At 62.9% G+C, this 17714-nt stretch overlaps 1 protein-coding gene across 9 annotated transcripts in view; it reads left to right on the forward strand.

Moving 5' to 3' along the window:
• The window catches only part of PRDM16 (PR/SET domain 16), a 312932-nt gene that overhangs the window by 286357 nt on the left and 8861 nt on the right, over positions 1 to 17714 (forward strand). For 7 of the 9 annotated variants that reach the window (XM_027576118.2, XM_027576124.2, XM_027576183.2 and 4 more), the window contains 6 exons: positions 2754 to 4173; positions 6892 to 6979; positions 9637 to 9806; positions 10380 to 10457; positions 15986 to 16155; positions 16553 to 16727. In XM_027576118.2, coding sequence (XP_027431919.1) covers positions 2754 to 4173; positions 6892 to 6979; positions 9637 to 9806; positions 10380 to 10457; positions 15986 to 16155; positions 16553 to 16727 — 2101 coding nt within the window. The remainder of the gene's footprint in view (positions 1 to 2753; positions 4174 to 6891; positions 6980 to 9636; positions 9807 to 10379; positions 10458 to 15985; positions 16156 to 16552; positions 16728 to 17714) is intronic. The other 2 variants (XM_027576134.2, XM_027576153.2) reach the window with 1 other exon arrangement.

Here is a 17714-nt window from a genome sequence, read left to right on the forward strand (position 1 = left end):
CCCCAAACATGGCCAGGTGGCCTGCATGGACATGTCGTTCAGATAGGGTGGCAGAGATTTCAGGAAGTGAAATGTGATTCTGCACGTCCCGCAAGCCACAGCCGAGCATGCTTTGGGGCCACGGTAAAAGGCCGTGTTGGGCTCGGGAAAGCAGCTCTGCAAACAAGTGCGGAGGGTGCACACATCCTCGCCCCTCGCAGGAAAGATGGGTGGCTGGGAGGGGTACAGGCTCACGGTGACGCCGTCCCCAGTGTACCCAGACAGCAGCCACCTGGGGGCACGCGCAGCACGCTCGGATCTGCACTAAAACCCGGCTGCAAGCCCCGGAGCTCTTCCCTCGCTGGGCACCCGGCCGAGGCAGAGTTCCTTCCCAGCGGTGCCTCATGTACCAGGGAGCTGGGGTGTGTGCCGGGGTGTGCGGGAGGGTGGTATCCAGGCACACAGGGGGTCAGTCTCCTGGTGGGCACTCGCCACAAAAGGACCTTCTCTAGAGTGTGTGTGTGCGCGCACATCCACACACTTGCCCTACAAGGACAGGAAACTGCTGTGAGCAGTCAGGGCCCCTCTGCATCCCACCAGGGCCTGCGGGCACCCTCTGCCAGGCGCTGCTCTCATGTCCAGGCCGCCGTGGGCTGCCCAGGCCTTCCTCGGCCCCTGCGGGCAGCCACCTCCCTTTGCTGGCTCTGAGCCAGCTGGCTGCTCATGTTCTGGGCCCAGGACTGCCTTTCTGGGGGCCTCCGTCTCCCAGGGGTCTCTCTGTAACCCCAGCATCTCTGCCAGACCCCTCCATCCTGTGAGCGGAGGGGTGGGCATGGAGGGTCCCAGGCTCCCCACGACCAGGCATGGCGCTGGCCCAGAGGCTCTTCTGGGAGCTGCCCCAGGTGGGGGGCCTGGTCAAGACCATTTTCCAAGCTAGGTTGGCAGCAGGTGCAAACTAGGCCCTGGGGACCTGAGCTGGGGGTGCTGCGAGGGGTCATATGTTTGGCCAGCGAGGCTCAAGCTGAGGTAGGGCCCGGCTCCCCCGAGGCCAGGTGGGTGACCTGAGTGTATTTATCGACCGGCTCCGTGGCTCGGCACCTCTGGATCAGCCGCTTCCCAAAGAGGGCAGAAATGATCAGATCGAGGTCATGCTCTTTCCCCTTAGCCTTGGAAACGTCCCACCGTATGGATGACGGGAAGGCAGGGCCCTTAACATGAATAGATACTGTGCCGAAAGAACTCGGTAATGTGGGGCCAGAGTGCCAGTGTGAATGGCGGGGCACCAGGCAGTCAGGATTTGTGGTGAACAAGAAACAGGCTAGATTCATTGTTTCCACCGGGCTGCATTTAGGAAGCAAATTGTCCTGCCGAGAGATGTGTGTGTGTGTGTGTGTGTGTGTGTGTGTTCCTCCCTTTCTGGTTAGAAAAACAAGAAAGAAAGAAAAGCTTGTGATTCACTGACAACACTCAACTCACAGGCCATGGGGGAAATGGCCAGGTGGGGTCCCCAGGGCCCCTGGGTCCTGGCGTTGGGCTCCAGCTGGCACCGCCCCCTCCTGTCAAGGGCAGAGGCCGGTGCCCATCAGCCTGAGCCTGGCTCTGCTTCTTCATCCTAATCTGGGGAGGCTTCATTTCCCTTAAACATGGAGCCAGCCCCTCTCCACACGGCCCTGCCTGCCTTCCCTCCCACCCCCAGCTTCAAGCCAGGCCCAGACGGTGACCACCGCATGCCACCGGGAGCCGTGCTCCCAAGCCCAGACTCCCTAAGAATCCCCCGAGTGGGCCAGTCACCCCCGAGGCCCCTCTCCCGGGACAGAAGGCAGGAGAGTTGATCTGGCGGTTGGTGTTTCCTCTCTCCCCTGTTGAGCCAGCTCCTCTGAGGGCTACAGGGAGTGGCGGGAAGCTCTGGGGGAGCCTGAGCAAGTGCACACTTGGCTGCATGCTGTGGCGTCGTCCACCCTGGGAGTGATTTCAGAAGACCTGGGCCCCCGTGTTACAAACACTCCCGGGGAGAATGGCACAAAGAGCAGACGTACCCCAGCTTCCAATGGGGAAGTCGAGAAACCTGAGATCTGTCCAAGTGGGAAGGCACAGGTGGTCCTCACCAATCTGCTGGTCCCTGGAGGCCAGCCCCAGGGAAGGATGCGCGCACACACACATACATATGTGTGTGCACACGCATACAGGCACACGGGCGGACATGCACACACGCAGACACAGCACACACATGACATGCACGTGCATGCACACATACATACATATGCCCGTGGTACGTGTACACAGAGGTGTGCAAGCATGCGTGCAGACACATACACGTGCACACTTACACACGTGCCCATAGGCACGTGTACACAGAGGTGTGCAAGCATGCGTGCAGACACATACGTGTGCACACTTACACATGTGCCCATAGGTACGTGTGCACGTGTGCAAGCGTGCGTGCAGACACATACGTGTGCACACTTACACATGTGCCCATAGGTACGTGTGCAAGCGTGCGTGCAGACACATACGTGTGCACACTTACACATGTGCCCATAGGTACGTGTGCAAGCGTGCGTGCAGACACATACGTGTGCACACTTACACATGTGCATGCCGGCATGCACACACACAGTGTGACGTGTATGCATGCACATACACACCCGTGTGCTCACACGCACAAGCACAGAGGGCTCCGGATCGCGGGGCCCAGCCTCCCCACGCCCCCACGGCCAGAGGGTTTCCTGGTAATTTCATATTGTGTTTGTGTTTGCTTTCTGCTGATGTTTTAGGTGAGGTCTGCCACAAGTCCTACACGCAGTTCTCCAACCTGTGCCGGCACAAGCGGATGCACGCCGACTGCCGCACGCAGATCAAGTGCAAGGACTGTGGGCAGATGTTCAGCACTACCTCCTCCCTCAACAAGCACCGACGTTTCTGTGAGGGCAAGAACCATTACACGCCGGGCGGCATCTTCGCCCCGGGCCTGCCCTTGACCCCCAGCCCCATGATGGACAAGCCGAAGCCCGCCCCCAACCTCAACCACGCCAGCCTGGGCTTCAGCGAGTACTTCCCGTCCAGGCCGCACCCGGGCAGCCTGCCCTTCTCGGCAGCGCCCCCCGCCTTCCCCGCGCTCGCTCCGGGCTTCCCCGGTCTCTTCCCTCCGTCCCTGTACCCCCGGCCACCTTTGCTACCTCCCACACCGCTGCTCAAGAGCCCCCTAAACCACACCCAGGACGCCAAGCTCCCCAGCCCCCTGGGGAACCCGGCGCTGCCCCTCGTCTCTGCCGTGGGCAACAGCGGCCAGGGCACCACAGCCGCCGCAGGGCCTGAGGACACGTTCGAGCGTCGCCTGGGGGACTCCTACACTGAGAAGCTCAAGACGAGGGGCAGCGACATGTCGGACGGCAGTGACTTCGAGGACGTCAACACCACGACGGGGACCGACCTGGACACGACCACAGGCTCGGGCTCGGACCTGGACAGCGACGCGGACAGCGACCGGGACAAGGCCAGGGACAAGAGCAAGGCGGCGGAGGGCAAGCCTGAGTGTGGGGGCGGCGGCGCGGCGCCCCCGGGGGCCCCGGACGGTGCGGGCGAGGTGCCGGTCTTCTTCCCGCCGCACGCCTTCTTCCCGCCGCCCGATGAGCAGCTGCTGACGGCCCCAGGCGCCGCGGGCGACTCCATCAAGGCCATCGCCTCCATCGCCGAGAAGTACTTCGGCCCCGGCCTCGTGGGCATGCAGGAGAAGAAGCTGGGCTCGCTGCCCTACCACTCCGTCTTCCCCTTCCAGTTCCTGCCCAACTTCCCCCCAGCCCTCTGCCCCTTCGCGGACCGCTCCCTCGCCCACAACTTGCTGGTCAAGGCCGAGCCAAGGTCGCCCCGGGACGCCCTCAAGGGGGGCGGCCCCAGCGCCGAGTCCCCCTTCGACCTCACCACCAAACCAAAAGAGGCCAAGCCCGTGCTGCCTGTGCCCAAGGCGCCCCCGGCCCCGGTGTCCGGAGAGGAGCAGCCACTGGACCTGAGCATCGGCAGTCGCGTCCGAGCCAGCCAGAACGGAGGGGGGCGGGAGCCCCGCAAGAACCACATCTACGGGGAGCGCAAGCTGGGGGCCGGGGAGGGGCTGCCCAAGGCGTGCCCGGCGCAGCTGCCCCAGCAGCCGGCCCTGCACTATGCCAAGCCTTCACCCTTCTTCATGGACCCCATTTACAGGTATTAACACGCCCCACCTTCACCTGCTCTCCCAAAGGGGCCTCGACCTGGCTGGGCAGCGGGACTGACAGCCACTGGGACCCCCAGCCTCCCCTCAGACCCCACGCGGGCCCCCCGATGTCGCCAGCCGTCTTCTCTGGACCAACTCTGCCTCCTGCAAAACTGTCCCCTGGTCCCAGCACCTGCACTTCCCCGAGGCTGCCCTGGTGGCTCCCACCTGCCCCTGGAGCCACAGTGGGGGGGGTTCTGGTGGCCCAGGGGAGAGCAGAGAAGGAGCCGCTGGTCTGGGGGGGGGCGGTTGGGGGAAGGAGGAGGAGGAAGCTCCAGAGGGTTTGCAAACAATCAGCACCCACCCCTCTGATAGCCCTCCCGAGAGGGGGGAACGATTTAATCCCCCTCCCCAGTCTCTGGGCTTTGAATCGGGTGGGTTTATTCGGTGGGCGTGTCCCCCTCACATGCATCCTGCGGGTGCTGGATGGGAGGCCTGGAGGTGCAGGGACCATGCCCGGGGCACGGCTGCAGGGCTCAGGCCGTGCCCATGTGGAACAGAAGCCCGCGTGCAGACACACGTGCGTGTGCACCCAGTGTCCAGGGAGCACGGGAGCATGCGGCCTGCGTTCCGCAAGGTGCCAGCTGCAGCCTGGTGGCGGGCGTGCGGGTGAGGAGCCCAGGCCCACTGATGGTGCACGTGGGACAGAATGATACCAGCAAGACAGCAGCCCGGCGGGGGGAGGCCAGGCCGTTTGCGGGTCCTACCCTCTGCACTCAGCCCCTGTGGCCCTGGCCGCCTGTGTCTGCAGCCCGTCCTGTTTCCCTCCAGGGCCTGATGTCATCATCAGGGGAGACAGGGAACATGCCCCTCTAGGTGTTTCTTTCAGAACACGCCATCCATAGACGGTTTGAGGGAGTTGAGCAGAGGTTCGAGGAGGAGCCGTGACTCACATGCCAAAGGCGCTCCTTAGCTTTCTGGGGCAAACATGGCCGTCAAAAGGCCTAGGGCGTGCCTGACCATTAAATGAGACTCTCCAGAGCCCCAGGTGAGGCCCAGAGTGCCCCACGGGACGCACAGCCCTTGTGCAGACAACGGGACAGTGACTGGAGCCCCAGACGCGGGACCTTCCGCTCAGGCTGCAGAGCTGGAATCAGCAGGCTCTCAGTTCACTTCCTGCCGCTCTGTCCCTGACCCCCCTGCCCTCTCCCCAGGCCCTCACTCTGCCCCTCTGCCCCCTCTCACTTGCTTCAGAGCCATGAGCCTTTTTCTGGAAGCTGGAAGAACAGATGGTGAGGCCAAAAAGGGCACGTCCGCTCAGGGGTCTTCTGAGACCCAGTGTGTCCCCGGCTCTGGCCCCTGGATCTAGGTCCATGGGCTGAGGGAGGGGCTGCCTGGGCCCCCACTTGGCCCATAAACACCAGCAAGATGTTCGAGTGCACCGTCTCCCTGCACCCCCAAGCCCGTCCAGATAAACAAGGCCCCTCCCCAAGCAAAGCTGAGTGACCACAACTGCTCGAAAACAGGCTGGGCCCTAGGGCTAGGGGTCAGGGCCTCCTCCGCTCCTGGGGGACTCCAGGAAAACCTCACACCGTCCCCACAGGCCAGCCCCTGGATCCTGTTCCCCCTTCACACGCATAACCCCCCATCCTCCATCCCCCGGGTTCAAGGAACCCTAACACCGCCAGGCTGGCCACCCTGCACACATGCCCACCAGTGGTCCGCTGGGGTCAGCTGGCCTTGGTTGCTCAGGGGCCAAGCTGACACAGACCCACATGCCCCTCCCGTGGGGCTCCCCCTGCTATAGGCTCATCTTGCTGAAAGGCCGAGTCCCATACAGCCCAGCTTTGAACGGGGCGCTGGGAAGGCCCTTCAGAGCAAGATGCCCTCCAAGCCAACTCCCCACACAATTAACACTGCCTCTCCAGGAGGGGACCCGTCGCACCCTCCCCCTCATCCTCTCCCTCCTGGGCCAGGCTGGGGGTCCGGTGGGGTTCCCAGGTCCCGAGGGGATGCTCCCTGGGGGGCTGTGCTGTCTGCCCACAGCTCACCCTCCTCTCCTTGCGCCGTACCTCCCCACCCCCCGCCCCCGTCCTGCCCTGGTCGCTGTCCCTGCCAGGCCCTGGTGGGCAGCTGTGCGTTAGTGAGGCCCTCACGTGGACCAAACGGGAGCAGCTGGTGCGGGGTGTGCTCAGAGGGGCCACGTCTGCGGGCGGAGAAGCGGCGGGTTTCCCCAGACAGCGCTTTGGGAATCTCTGCCGCCACGAGGAGACTGAGGCTGGCGTTGCTGGGAGACAGAGTGCGGAGGGATCTCAGGACCCGCCCCGGCCACTTTCTCCACTTGCTCTGTGAGGAACAGAGTTGTCAGCAGCATTTGGAAAATATTCTAGAATTGTCCTCTCCAGCAGCCATTTCTAGTGTTTAGGTAGCCCCTACCTGGCAGCCATGGGGAGGCCCCGGAGACCCCCGGGGTGACGGCTGGGGTGGTTGGGGGAGTCTGGGGAGCCCCTAGAGGACGTGGAGCAAGCATTCAGGCAGGTGGCAGGGGCCGTGGAGGTGAGCAGGCGCGCTCCATCACGACACCCCCCCCCCACTGTCAGGTGAGACACAGTAACCGGGGGCCAGAAGCAGGGGCCCCTGCCTCGTGAGTAGGGGGCACAGGTGGGTACGGTCCCTGCGCAGCCCCCGGCGGCGCGGTGAGGTACGTAACCCTCTGTGTTGTTGTCCAGCAGGGTAGAGAAGCGGAAGGTGACGGACCCCGTGGGAGTCCTGAAGGAGAAGTACCTGCGGCCGTCCCCACTGCTCTTCCACCCCCAGGTAAGACCCATGGGGGGGCCAAGCCACCTGGGAGGGCATGCCTTGGGACCCCCATTCTGGGACCCTCCAGCCGGGCTGCCCAGGCGGGCAGGTCTGTGCAGGGGGCAGGCCCTGAGCGTACATCCAGGAGGGCCTCAGCTTCCCTGCCCATCACATGCCCAGGGGCCTTCTCTCCCTGTAGCCCCATGGGTCACTGAGAGGCCAAAGAGGGTGAGAAGGGCCAGGACGTGTGAGGAAGGAGGCTAGTGCTCTGTGGGGCAGCCCCATGGGTCCCTCGGAGGTGGCCAAAGACCCCAGACCATGGGAGCACTCACCGACCCACGGCTCGGGCTCTTGGAGGGGCAGTGAGCATCAACAAAGCAGCGGGCAAAAGCTTGGATGCAGGGAGTCCAAGAATTTGGAATGTAGGGGCCAGACGCGGGAGGCATGGGTGTGAGCAGGACACCCACGTACGACCAGGAGGCGGGGGTCTGAGCACGGGGCATGGGGGGCATGGGGGATGGGGAACAAGACAGAAGCAGTCGGACTGGCCCCAAGGACAGAGGGTCCCAGGAGGTGGTGGGCAGGAGGAGCCTCCTCCCCCACGGCTGCAGGGGTGGGGGATCAGGGCTGTCCACCAAGACTAAGGTTGGGGGTCTGGGAAAGAGAACCCCCAAGTCTGGGCAGTGGCCATACACCCTGCCTGCAGGCACCCCGTCCACTGCCCGGCCTTGTCTCCCCAAGGCGTAGGCACAGAGATGTCGCAGACGCAGGGATGAGCAGCAGAGCTGGGCAGAGGCTCCCCAACTCCTGCCCGAGGGCTCACCTGTGCTCCCTCCTTGGGGCCCCGCCTCGTCCCCTGAGCCACAGCCTCCCCCACCCCACTTGCGGGGGTCCTGGGAGCTGAACTGTGGGATGGCCTGAACCAGACTCCAGACCGGGGCATTGTTCTGTTTCTCGATGTTTCCCACCTTGGACACACACCCCCAGTTTGTGAAACCTGCCCCCTGCCTGGGTTCACAGCTAAACTTAGCGCCTCCCATTGTTTCGCTGGGGCCATGAGCTTAGCTTAATAACTTCCCCCGATTTTCCTCGGGTCGGGCTGGAAAAAGCTGACAAGCCCGCCAGGCGCATCCTGTGTTTGTGTTTGTGCGGGAGCTCAGCCGGGAATATCTGATCAGGCGGAGCAGGCGGGCAGGCCGGACCTGCGGACCGGCCTCGGGGAGACCCACCCAGGCCTGAGGAGAGGAGGCCTGGCAGGGGGCCGGCAGCCCATTGTCCCTCCTGCCTGCTACCCCACCTTGAGCCCTGCCACCCCCAGGCCTGCCCATGGGCCAGAGCAGGGGGAGGGGGAGGGGAGGGGCACTAGGAAGTCACCTAATGAAGTGGTCTGAGGTCAGGCCACCACTCAGGCGCGATGACTGATGGCCTCTACGAAGTACGGGGTCACTCCTAGTGAGGACATCAGCCTGCGGTGGTCAGGTGCCAGGCGGGACTCTGCCAGGGCCTTTGGTTTGGGAGGCCTGACACGCGTGTGCGCAGCCCTGGGGTGCAGGGTGGGCCTCGGCCCCTCACCACCTCTGGAGCTCCAGGGAGTCTCTGTGTGGAGAGTTCCAGAAACTTTCAAGGCTGCGGCTAAAACTGAGACGCAGAGCCAGGCGGACAGCAGTCTTCGCACCTGGGTCCCCCGCGTCCCGGCCGTGAAGGGGCCGCAGCCGAGGGGCGAGGCAGCTCCCATTTGCCCGTCGGCGGGACAGGGCGGGCAGCGCACGCGGGCAGCATCGTGCCTCTGAGGACGGCACAGGCTTTCCCGGGGGGATGGAGAGCCGAACAGCACCCCCCTGCCCTGTGTTGTCCCCCAACCCAAGCCCTCGGGGCAGGCGCCGTCTGGGGCTCCGACCACAACTCTGCCCACCGGGTGGAAATGGCCAGTGCCACCCCCTCGAATCCTCCCCAGGCAAGCACCTGGCACCTCCAAGTCCTGGAGAGGTGGGTCCTCCGGTCCATGTCACCGTGTCCCGGGCTGCGTCACGTGGTTTCATCCTCTGGAGGTTCCGTCAGCAGCATCTGGCGCCAGGCTGTTGGACTCCCAGAGAACTTTGCCTGCAATCATGACCCGGTGCCACCAGACAGCGCTGCCCAGACCCGTGGCCGCTTTTAACCGGGAGGCAGGGAGCTGTCTTATTTCGAGAGAGGGAGACAGACAGACAGACAGACAGAGGAGAAGAGCGGGATGTGATTCTGTCTTTAAACGGAGCCAGCCCTCCAAGGGTGCTGGCCGGGCTCAAGCCAGTAGGGCGGTGCTGGGGGTTTCCAGATCAGGGGACGTGTCACCCTGCGGCCGGAGCCTGCCTCCCACCCCACCTGCCCCCCGACAGGCAGAGACGCAGGCTGGCGAAGGTTGGCTCCGGCTCCCCAAGCCTGGGCCCTGGGCTGACACGGGGCTTCCGGGGAGGGACGGGTACAGGGCCGGCCGCAGAAGGTGAGAGTATCCACCGGGTGGCCTAGAAGCCGGGAGACGGCTGGTCGCACCCACAGCCTGAGGCCTGCACGAGCTTCTGCTCCTGGCCCCCCAGCGGGGGACGTACCCGGTCCCGGGGGACCCTCGGGTGCCCGGGGGGGGGTGAGGCCAGCCTCCTCAGGGGAGCCTACTGTCTCTCCCACTGTCCTGCCGGCAGATGTCAGCCATCGAGACCATGACGGACAAGCTGGAGGGCTTCGCGGCCATGAAGGCAGACTCGGGCAGCTCCCTGCAGCCCCTCCCCCACCACCCCTTCAGCTTCCGGCCCCCGCCCCCCACGCTCTCGGACCCCATCCTCAGGAAGGGCAAGGAGCGCTACACCTGCAGGTGAGGTGGACCTGCTGGGGCTGTTCCTGGCCAGGTGGCCGCAGGTGCCGAGGCTGTGAGCCTGGGCTTCCTGGACAGACCGTCTAGCCACAGCACGGCATAGAGGCAGTCCATGGTCCGTTCACGGACGGTGGTCATTCGCTGCCCCTGTGTGTGTGTGTGCTGGGGGGCTGGACGTCCCCCGCCCCAGCAGGCTGTGTTTCCATGAGCACGAGGAAACGCAGCCTTAGCCTAGCCGGTCAGAACCGGAGGTCCCAAAGCCAAGGGGGGCTGGCCGGCGTTTAACCGAGACCCTCGGAGTCAGGTGGAAAGCCCCGTGTTGAAACACGGGCCGCGTCCGTCCCCAGGCGCGTGAGCATGTCCTAGCCGGTGCAAGCCAGCTCGGCCACCCTCAGGCTGCTCAGGGCAGGGCACAGCCCGAGCAGGCCACAGCCAGCCGAGCCCACCTGCCCCCCAGGTGTGGGGCCTCGGGCCTAGACCCCAAGTTGGAGGAACCATGCCAGGAAAAGCATGTGGGCACCTGAGCTTATGCTGGGGCGACTGCCTCACGGTCCCCCTGCCCCTCCACCCCAGGTACTGTGGCAAGATCTTCCCCCGATCAGCAAACCTCACGAGACACCTGAGGACGCACACCGGGGAGCAGCCATACAGGTAGGAGCCCGCCCCATTTGTGGGGGGAGGCTTCTGGTAAGACGGGAAGGGTGGCGGTGGGAGCCAGCATCCTTGTGTCAGGTGGCTCCCTGGAACCCCCTCCTGACCCCACAGCCATCCTGGGCCCTGGGGGTTATAAAGATTCGGCAGGAGGTGCCCAAGTGGGCTTCCTGAAGATTCTTGCCCACTCCGAGTGGGGTGCCTGGGTGCCGCTCGCCCCCCTGCCGCTCTTGCCTGGGGAAGGGCGTTGACAGCAGCAATGGCCAAAGTCAGGGCCCCGAGGGTCTGTTGGAGAAGCCTCACTCCACCCCCTCCCAGCTGAATTCCCAGATAGTGGCTGGTGTGCCAGAGCGGGTGCCTGAGGCAGGGCGGGCAGTGGAAAAGGAGTTCCGTGCAAATTCGGGTCCCAGCCTGGGCTTGGGGTATCCTGAGGGATTCGCTTGCCAGCCCTGGATGGAAGCCATGTGTCTGCTCCCCTCCCGGCCCTCAGTCCTGGGCTTCTGCCTGCAGAGATGCAGCCACTCAGCAAGTCCGTGTGGGAGCCATCACCTTTCCTGTTCACAAGTGGGGGCGTCGTCCCCGTTTCAAAGATGCAGAGTCAGAGGCTTAGACCCCGTGAGTCAGCGTCCACGGCTGCTCCAGCAGACGGTTCTGCCCCCGGGAGAAGCAGATTCTGCTCCTTGGTCCCTGGGGCCTTTGTTGGGCAGGAGAAGGGCTGGGGTGACACCCCGGGTTCGGGGACCCCGCCCAAGGAGGGCCTGAGAGTTGGCATTTTTAATGAGAGACCCAAGTGGTGGTGACCATGAGGCAAATCAGGGAAAACGCTGGTTTAGACGCCAAGACCTCATTCCGGGGTGTGTCTGGTGAACGGCAGCCGCTGGGAATAAGGAGCTTGGCATGGCTTTAAGTTGGCAGCACGAGATTCCTACACTCTGGCCATACAGAGCTCGGAGTCCCCCGGTGGCTCCAGAGACTCGGTGGGCGTCCCCGTCCCTGGGAAGGGCAGCCACGTGGGGTGCCCACCGGAGTTGTGGTCCCCGTGCCCCACCCTGAGGTGTAACAGGCATTCCCCACCGCCTCTGGGCCGTGTCCTGGGCGGATGAGCGACAGCACATCCACTGAGCTGGGTACCCCCCGCCCGTCCCCAACACGCAGGCCCCCCGCCCTCCGCACCCCAAAAGGGGCTTACGATTCCACAAAGGCTCACAAAGGAAGGAATGACTTGGTCTGGCCTCCTCCCTGAAATGAGAGCCGCCTTCTGGACAGTGTTGCTCGTAGGAGCCCCCAGAGGGTCGGGCTGTGTTTATAGAGGAATTTAATTACCATTGATTTCTTTTGCTCTCTCCGATCTGTGAGTTTCGACTTGTGTAACAATAATTGCTTTGAAAGTTTGCGTTGCAAATCCTGACTTCATCTGGCTCAAGGCAGCCCTGAGATGGGGAGTGTGGCGCGTGTGACTCCTTTTGCCATCACGGGGAGGGGGTGTCTGGCCTCACTTGGGTCACTGGAAGAATTTAAATTGGAAGAGGAAAGTCCGTCCATCCGTCCGTCCATCCACAGAAACCTACCATCCAGGGGACAGGCCCCACCAAGAGAGAAGGACCCCCACCCCCAGTGAGGCCGATTCAACACGCCCGCTGCCTGCCCCCGTGAGTTGAGCTCGGCTCCGGGCCGGCCCCACGTGTGCAGCGCTGCGTGTGCGCCTGAGGCCCCTCGAGAGCCGGAGGAGGCCAGGCTTGTCCTGGGCTGCAGAGTGACAGACAGACTAGACTTGTCCTGGGCTGCAGAGTGACAGACAGACTAGACAACGCGTGACACTCTTCCTTTTCTGTCTCTGCCTGAGATTACCTAAAGTCGCTCAGAATGGGTTCCAAAGCCCTGACTCCAGGAAAGAAAGACCCTTTCGTGTGACTGACGGTGTGTTTCCTGGAGGGAAGGTCAACCCTCCTGCCGGGCCTGGTGTCCTCAGCTAATGGCTTCTCCAGGCTTAGAGAGCTTGGCCTCAGGTTGGGAGACAAGGTGCAGTTAAACACACTCTCATTCCCTAAAGCTGTGGCCGGTAGGGCTCGTTACAATTGGGGCTGGACAGACAGAAAGCTGGACTCAGGAATGAAGGGGCTGCTTCTTGCCTCCTTCCTGGCCGCCATGCCCAGAGTCCCTTGGGACGCTGCCCGGCAGGGCCATGGTCACACTCTGGGCGTGTGCTTCGCGGGCTGGCCTGCATGCTCCTGGCGGGATGTGAGGTTCTGGCTTTGGGGACACACCACTCTCCATCTGCCTCTTATTTTCCCCGCCCCGTGAGCAAGGCCCTGTTCCCACTGCCTCAGGTGGCCCAAACCTGTCCCTTTGCTTTTCTAGTTCTGTTTTTCAGGGCTGGATTTCAAAACTCTCCCCCTGCCTTCCCTTCCCCTGCATTGACAGTTACCAGGAGCATTTGTCCCTGGGACAGCTGGCGTGGCCCGGCTGGGTCCCAGGGAGGACACTGCGCCCTCCCTCACCCCGTGCTGGGCCTCCCCCTGGCTGGCTTCCGGGGATGGGGGGGGCAGTCACTGCAAGGTCCTCTCAAGGCCCTCGGCTGCACGCTGCCGGGGCCGGCCGGTCATTCCTTGCCACAGAGAGTGCAGCGCCGCACCATTTTACACAGTGAGGCCATAAATTTCACTAGCCACTTGTCAGTGTAGTTACAACGCCAATCCCAACTGCTCTGAGAACTCCACCCCCCCAAAGCCCAGGGCTCACTGCTCCCCTAAATCTCAAATGGGCTTCTCGGTCTGGGCCTTTTATCCAGATTAAAACCAAGAGAGGGCCACACTCAGGTCTCTCTGTGAGCAAGTCGAACGTGCAGCTCCCCCTTACCCCCTCTCCAGCCCCATGGACGTTGGAAAGAGAACTCCATTTCTGGTCACAAAAAACAATCCTCTCCAACCCCGTCTTTTACTCAGAACTCCCACCGCTCAGAGTCTGTGCGGCAGTGTTAGGTGGAGCCCGTCTAAAGGTCCCTGACTTTCCAAGGAAACACGGCAAGGGATCCTGTATGCGGGTGTGTGTAAGCCCACATGTGAACAGGCCCCGGGGAGGCCCGTTGTCTGGGTCAGGGGTCGAGCGCCCAGACCAGCTTGGCCTTGCACTGGGCCCTTCCTAAGCGATTGCTGTGAGGAGCAGTACGGTTGTCTGGGAGCCTGGCACCGTGGGGGGCAAGGATTTGTCTGTGACGGAATGAGACGGTGCGTCCTGGGACATAAAACCTTCCTTTCTGGACCATTGTGAGGGAGCACCAGGTCACCGGGTACCCAAGCACAGCTGACCCCGCAGTGTGGAGGGCTCAAGCCTCTGTCCCTGAGCATGCCAAGACGAAACAGCCAAGGGCACCTGCATAGGCTTCTAGGACAGCAGGTCCTCACTGGGGCCTGTGAACATCAGGAGACGTGGGAAGAGAGGCCGTGACCAAAGCGCCAGGCTCCAGGGGGCTGGAAGCAGCTTAGCCGGCCCGACGAGGAGCAGGGCCGAGCACAGGTGCACCCAGACCCACCGGCAGAGAAGGCGGAGTGTTGCTCAGGAGGAGGCCAGGGATGGTGGCCCAAGCCGTTCAGAAAAAGATCTCAGACGGCTCTTCTCACCATGGAGGAAGCCAGAGTTAGCAAGGCCTCAGCCAAGAAGCTCCGGAAACTGAATGAGAAAAGCTCTAGAAACGTACCGTGGGAGACCCGGGGGTCCCTGTAGCGGGGGCCCTCCCTGTCTTCTGTGGACCCATCATCAGGCCCCCGGGGGGAACGAGGCAGGATGCGGGCTTCCCTGGACAGGTTCACAAAGCTGCCCCTCGGGGCAGAGAAACCTCGGCTCCTGGCACAGCACTAACAGCCCCGGAGGCTCAGAGGCTGGTGGGAGCCTAATGCTTCCTGCTTCGGGGGCCCCCAGGGTGCACTGTGACCGTCCAGACTGCCTGCGCAGGTGTCACAGGGCAGCGAACGAAGGCCCGCCTCACACAGCCCTGCTGGCCCAGCCCCGTACCCTCCTCAAGCGCAGCTCCAGACCCAGTGCCCGTATTCTGTGCTGGAGCAATCAGGGTGGGTGGGGGCCCTCCTGCGGGAATGCCCAGCCGCCAGACTCAGGACGGGTCCCTGACACCTTCCAAGCTGCACCCCTCTGGAAGAGCATGCACCCCCATGCGTGCGCCCTGCAGGGACCTGCTGTGTAGACCAGCTCCTGAGGGAGACTCAGCGGGCCAGGACTCTGCCTGCCTGCCCCCTGTCCCGTTGCAGGAGCTGTTTGCTTCCAAACATGGAAAATAAATGAGGACATGGACGGTGTTTCCTGGGCTCGTGTGCCTCTAACGCCCAGTGAAGCAGCCCCGAGGAGTGCTGGAGCCCAGATGCACACACACAACACGTGTGCGCCCGTGTGCTCATCAGCACACACATGTGTGCTCCTGGACACAGCTGAGGCCCGGCGCAGAGCCGCAGGAGCCACTCCAGGAAGCCATATGGCCTGGGCTTGGACTTCTGCCACCAGGAGGGACCAGCGCCCGGCAAGGCTGCATGGGGGTCTGCAGACTTGTGCAGGAGGCTCCCTGGGCCACCCTCTCTCTCCAGCTCCAGGCTCGCGCGCGCTTTCCACTTCTGGCTACTTGGTTGTGGGTATTTCCCTAAACTGGGAGGATAACCCTCCCTTTCCTGCCCTCGGGGCTGTGAGCAGGGTCGAGAAGGCTGCACCCCCACAAGACCCCACACCCAACAGGGCACCGCTCCCATCACAGATGTTAAGGTGGACACAACTGAAGCGTCTGGAGGAAGGAGCTTCTTGTTGGATTTTCCCAAGCGCACGGCTGGGCTGGCGGTCACCTTCTGCACAGGAGCATAGAAATCAAGGGATCGCGTGGGGCTGGCAGTGCCCTCACCTGAAGGCTGTGGTCATGTGTGGTCCCTAGAACAGCGGTGTCCTGACAGGCAGTGAGACCAGGGAGCCCCCACCTCCCCTTCCGGGAAGTTACAGATGCTGAAGAGGGCCTAGGGCAGCCCCCGAGCCCCCCATTCATGAATTGGCAAGCTGAGGCCCGAGGACCCACTAAAAGGCGGCCAGGTCCAGGCCAGCTGCCTGCATGCAGGGTGGGGGTCTCTCGGCCAGGGAGCGGGTCTCCTTCTTCGGGGAAACCGCAGGAGGGTCTTTCCATGGTGCACGGCCGCCCCCTTGAGGCCGCTGGGAGCATGCGCCCTGGGGCAGGGCCTCCAAGCGGGACCCTGACGCAGAGGCGGGAGACTCTGGAGGGTCTCCGGCGCTGCATGCCCAGGGGCATGGGCCCAGAGGGTCCCCTGCAGCAGCCGGTGGCACATCCCAACTCCGCCCGCCTCCCTCGTGTCAGTAGGCAGAGGACGGCCTCTTCCTCAGGCCGCGGGGCTTTGAGGCACAGCCTGCCCGCCTGCAACAGCGCCCCGGGGAACGGTGTGCACCGGTGTCTCCGCCAGGCCAGGGGTGGGGCTGAGGCCGTGCATGGGGCAGGGTCCAGGCTCCTCTGAGACACGTGTGTCTTGCAGGTGTAAGTACTGCGACCGCTCCTTCAGCATCTCCTCCAATCTCCAGCGGCATGTACGGAACATCCACAACAAGGAGAAGCCCTTCAGATGCCACCTGTGCAACCGCTGCTTCGGGCAGCAGACCAACCTGGACCGGCACCTCAAGAAGCACGAGCACGAGCATGCTCCAGGTGCGGCTGCGGGCTGGAGGCTACGCTGAGGGCAAGAGTGCAGGGGGTGGTTCGAAAGATGGGAGCCACAGGAGGAGATGGCAGGTGGAAGGGAGGGGAGGGGAGGGGAGGGGAGGGAGGGGAGGGGAGGGAGGGGAAGATGGGGAGGGGAGGGAGGGGAAGATGGGGAGGGGAGGGAGGGGAAGATGGGGAGGGAGGGGGAGGGGACGGAAGACAGGGGAAGGGAGGGGGAGAGGAGAGGGGATGAAGATGGGGAGGGGGGAAGACAGAGGGAAGAGGAAGACAGGGGAGGGGAGGGGGGCAGAGGGGGGATGGCGGAGCCAGGGGAGGGGAGGCAGGGAAAGGGCAGGGCTCAGCTGAGGGACGCCCCTCCTCTGATGCTCCCCTCTCCCCACAGTGAGCCAGCACTCCGGGGTCCTCACGAACCACCTGGGGACCAGTGCCTCCTCCCCCACCTCCGAGTCAGACAACCATGCACTTTTAGATGAGAAAGAAGACTCCTATTTCTCTGAAATCAGAAACTTTATTGCCAATAGTGAGATGAACCAAGCATCAACACGAACGGACAAACGGTAAGAAATCGATTCCGGACCCCAAGATCTAGATCCAGAGCCCACCTGTGTGGCCACACCCAGAGGAGCCCCCCCACAGCACTGGCCCCCTGGGTGCCCACAGACAGGGACCGGGGCCCATGGCAGAGGGGGAGACCGATGGGTATGGCCGGCATCTATTCTGGCTCTGGCTCTGCCACCTGGAAGTGGCCAGGGAGGGGGGGCTTCAGCAAGGACTACCCGCCCCCCGCCTCAGTGTCTGGGTCTGCAGAGGGTGAGGAGCATAAGCGTCCCGACCAGTAATGGCTGTGGGGCGCCAAGGTGCCGGACTTGTTTGGCTTGGGTGTCACAGGTGTGCGGCAAAGCACGGACCAGACGAGGGCTCCTGCCATGAACACTGCTGGGGGTCTGAGTCCAGAACATTTCCATTTAATCCAAGGTACTGAAGGTTTCCTAACAGAAGTGCCCCCCACACATGTGCATATGCACTCACGCACGTGCACACAAAACCACAAGGCATGCACACATACATATACATGTGTGCACAAAGCCACACAGATATGCACACTATGTACACACATGAATACACAGCCACACATGCATATACACAGGCACTCACGCATGTACACAGGCACACACGCATGTACACAGGCACTCACGCATGTACACAGGCACACATATATATACACATGCACACACGGATGTACACAGGCACACATATATATATACACAGGCACACATGCATGTACACAGACACACATGCACATACACATGCACACATATGTACACAGGCACACACGCATGTACACAGGCACACACATATACACATGCACACGCGCATGTACACACGCACACATATATACACAGGCACATACATATATACACAGGCACACACGCATGTACACAGACACACACGCACGTACACATGCACACATATATACACATGCACACATGTATATACACATGCAACACGCATGTACACAGGCACACACGCATGTACACAAACAC

The sequence above is a fragment of the Zalophus californianus genome, chromosome 4 (genome assembly GCF_009762305.2).
Source record: "Zalophus californianus isolate mZalCal1 chromosome 4, mZalCal1.pri.v2, whole genome shotgun sequence".
In the NCBI taxonomy this organism is placed as follows: Eukaryota; Metazoa; Chordata; class Mammalia; order Carnivora; family Otariidae; genus Zalophus; species Zalophus californianus.